Source organism: Gavialis gangeticus, unplaced genomic scaffold (assembly GCF_001723915.1).
Source record: "Gavialis gangeticus isolate Ggan-Ray unplaced genomic scaffold, GavGan_comp1, whole genome shotgun sequence".
Classification (NCBI taxonomy): domain Eukaryota; kingdom Metazoa; phylum Chordata; order Crocodylia; family Gavialidae; genus Gavialis; species Gavialis gangeticus.
Window position 1 is genome coordinate 6136599 of NW_017729031.1, and position 201 is coordinate 6136799.

The 201-nt window shown below is 76.6% G+C and overlaps 1 protein-coding gene across 9 annotated transcripts in view; it reads right to left on the minus strand.

The window, feature by feature from the left end:
* FMNL2 (formin like 2) overlaps nt 1–195 on the minus strand; it is a 318749-nt gene extending 318554 nt beyond the window's left edge. For all 9 annotated transcript variants that reach the window (XM_019522397.1, XM_019522402.1, XM_019522393.1 and 6 more), the window contains exon 1: nt 34–195. In XM_019522397.1, coding sequence (XP_019377942.1) covers nt 34–150 — 117 coding nt within the window. In that variant the 5' untranslated portion in view covers nt 151–195. The remainder of the gene's footprint in view (nt 1–33) is intronic.
* Between the last annotated feature and the right edge of the window lie 6 nt (nt 196–201).

A 201-nucleotide genomic window follows, 5' to 3' on the forward strand; every position in this document is an offset into this window, starting at 1 on the left:
GGCGCCGGCCGCTCCCCGCCCCGCCGCACTCACCAGCACGACGGCGAAGCGCTCCTCCAGCTCCCCCGGCTCCGGCATCGGCAGCTTGAGCGGCATGTTGTGCGCCCTGAAGTCGGTCTGCTGCGAGTCCACGCTGCCCGCGTTGCCCATGGCGCCGGCCGCGGGCAGCTCCCGCCCGCCCGCTCGCTCGCGCAGTCTGCG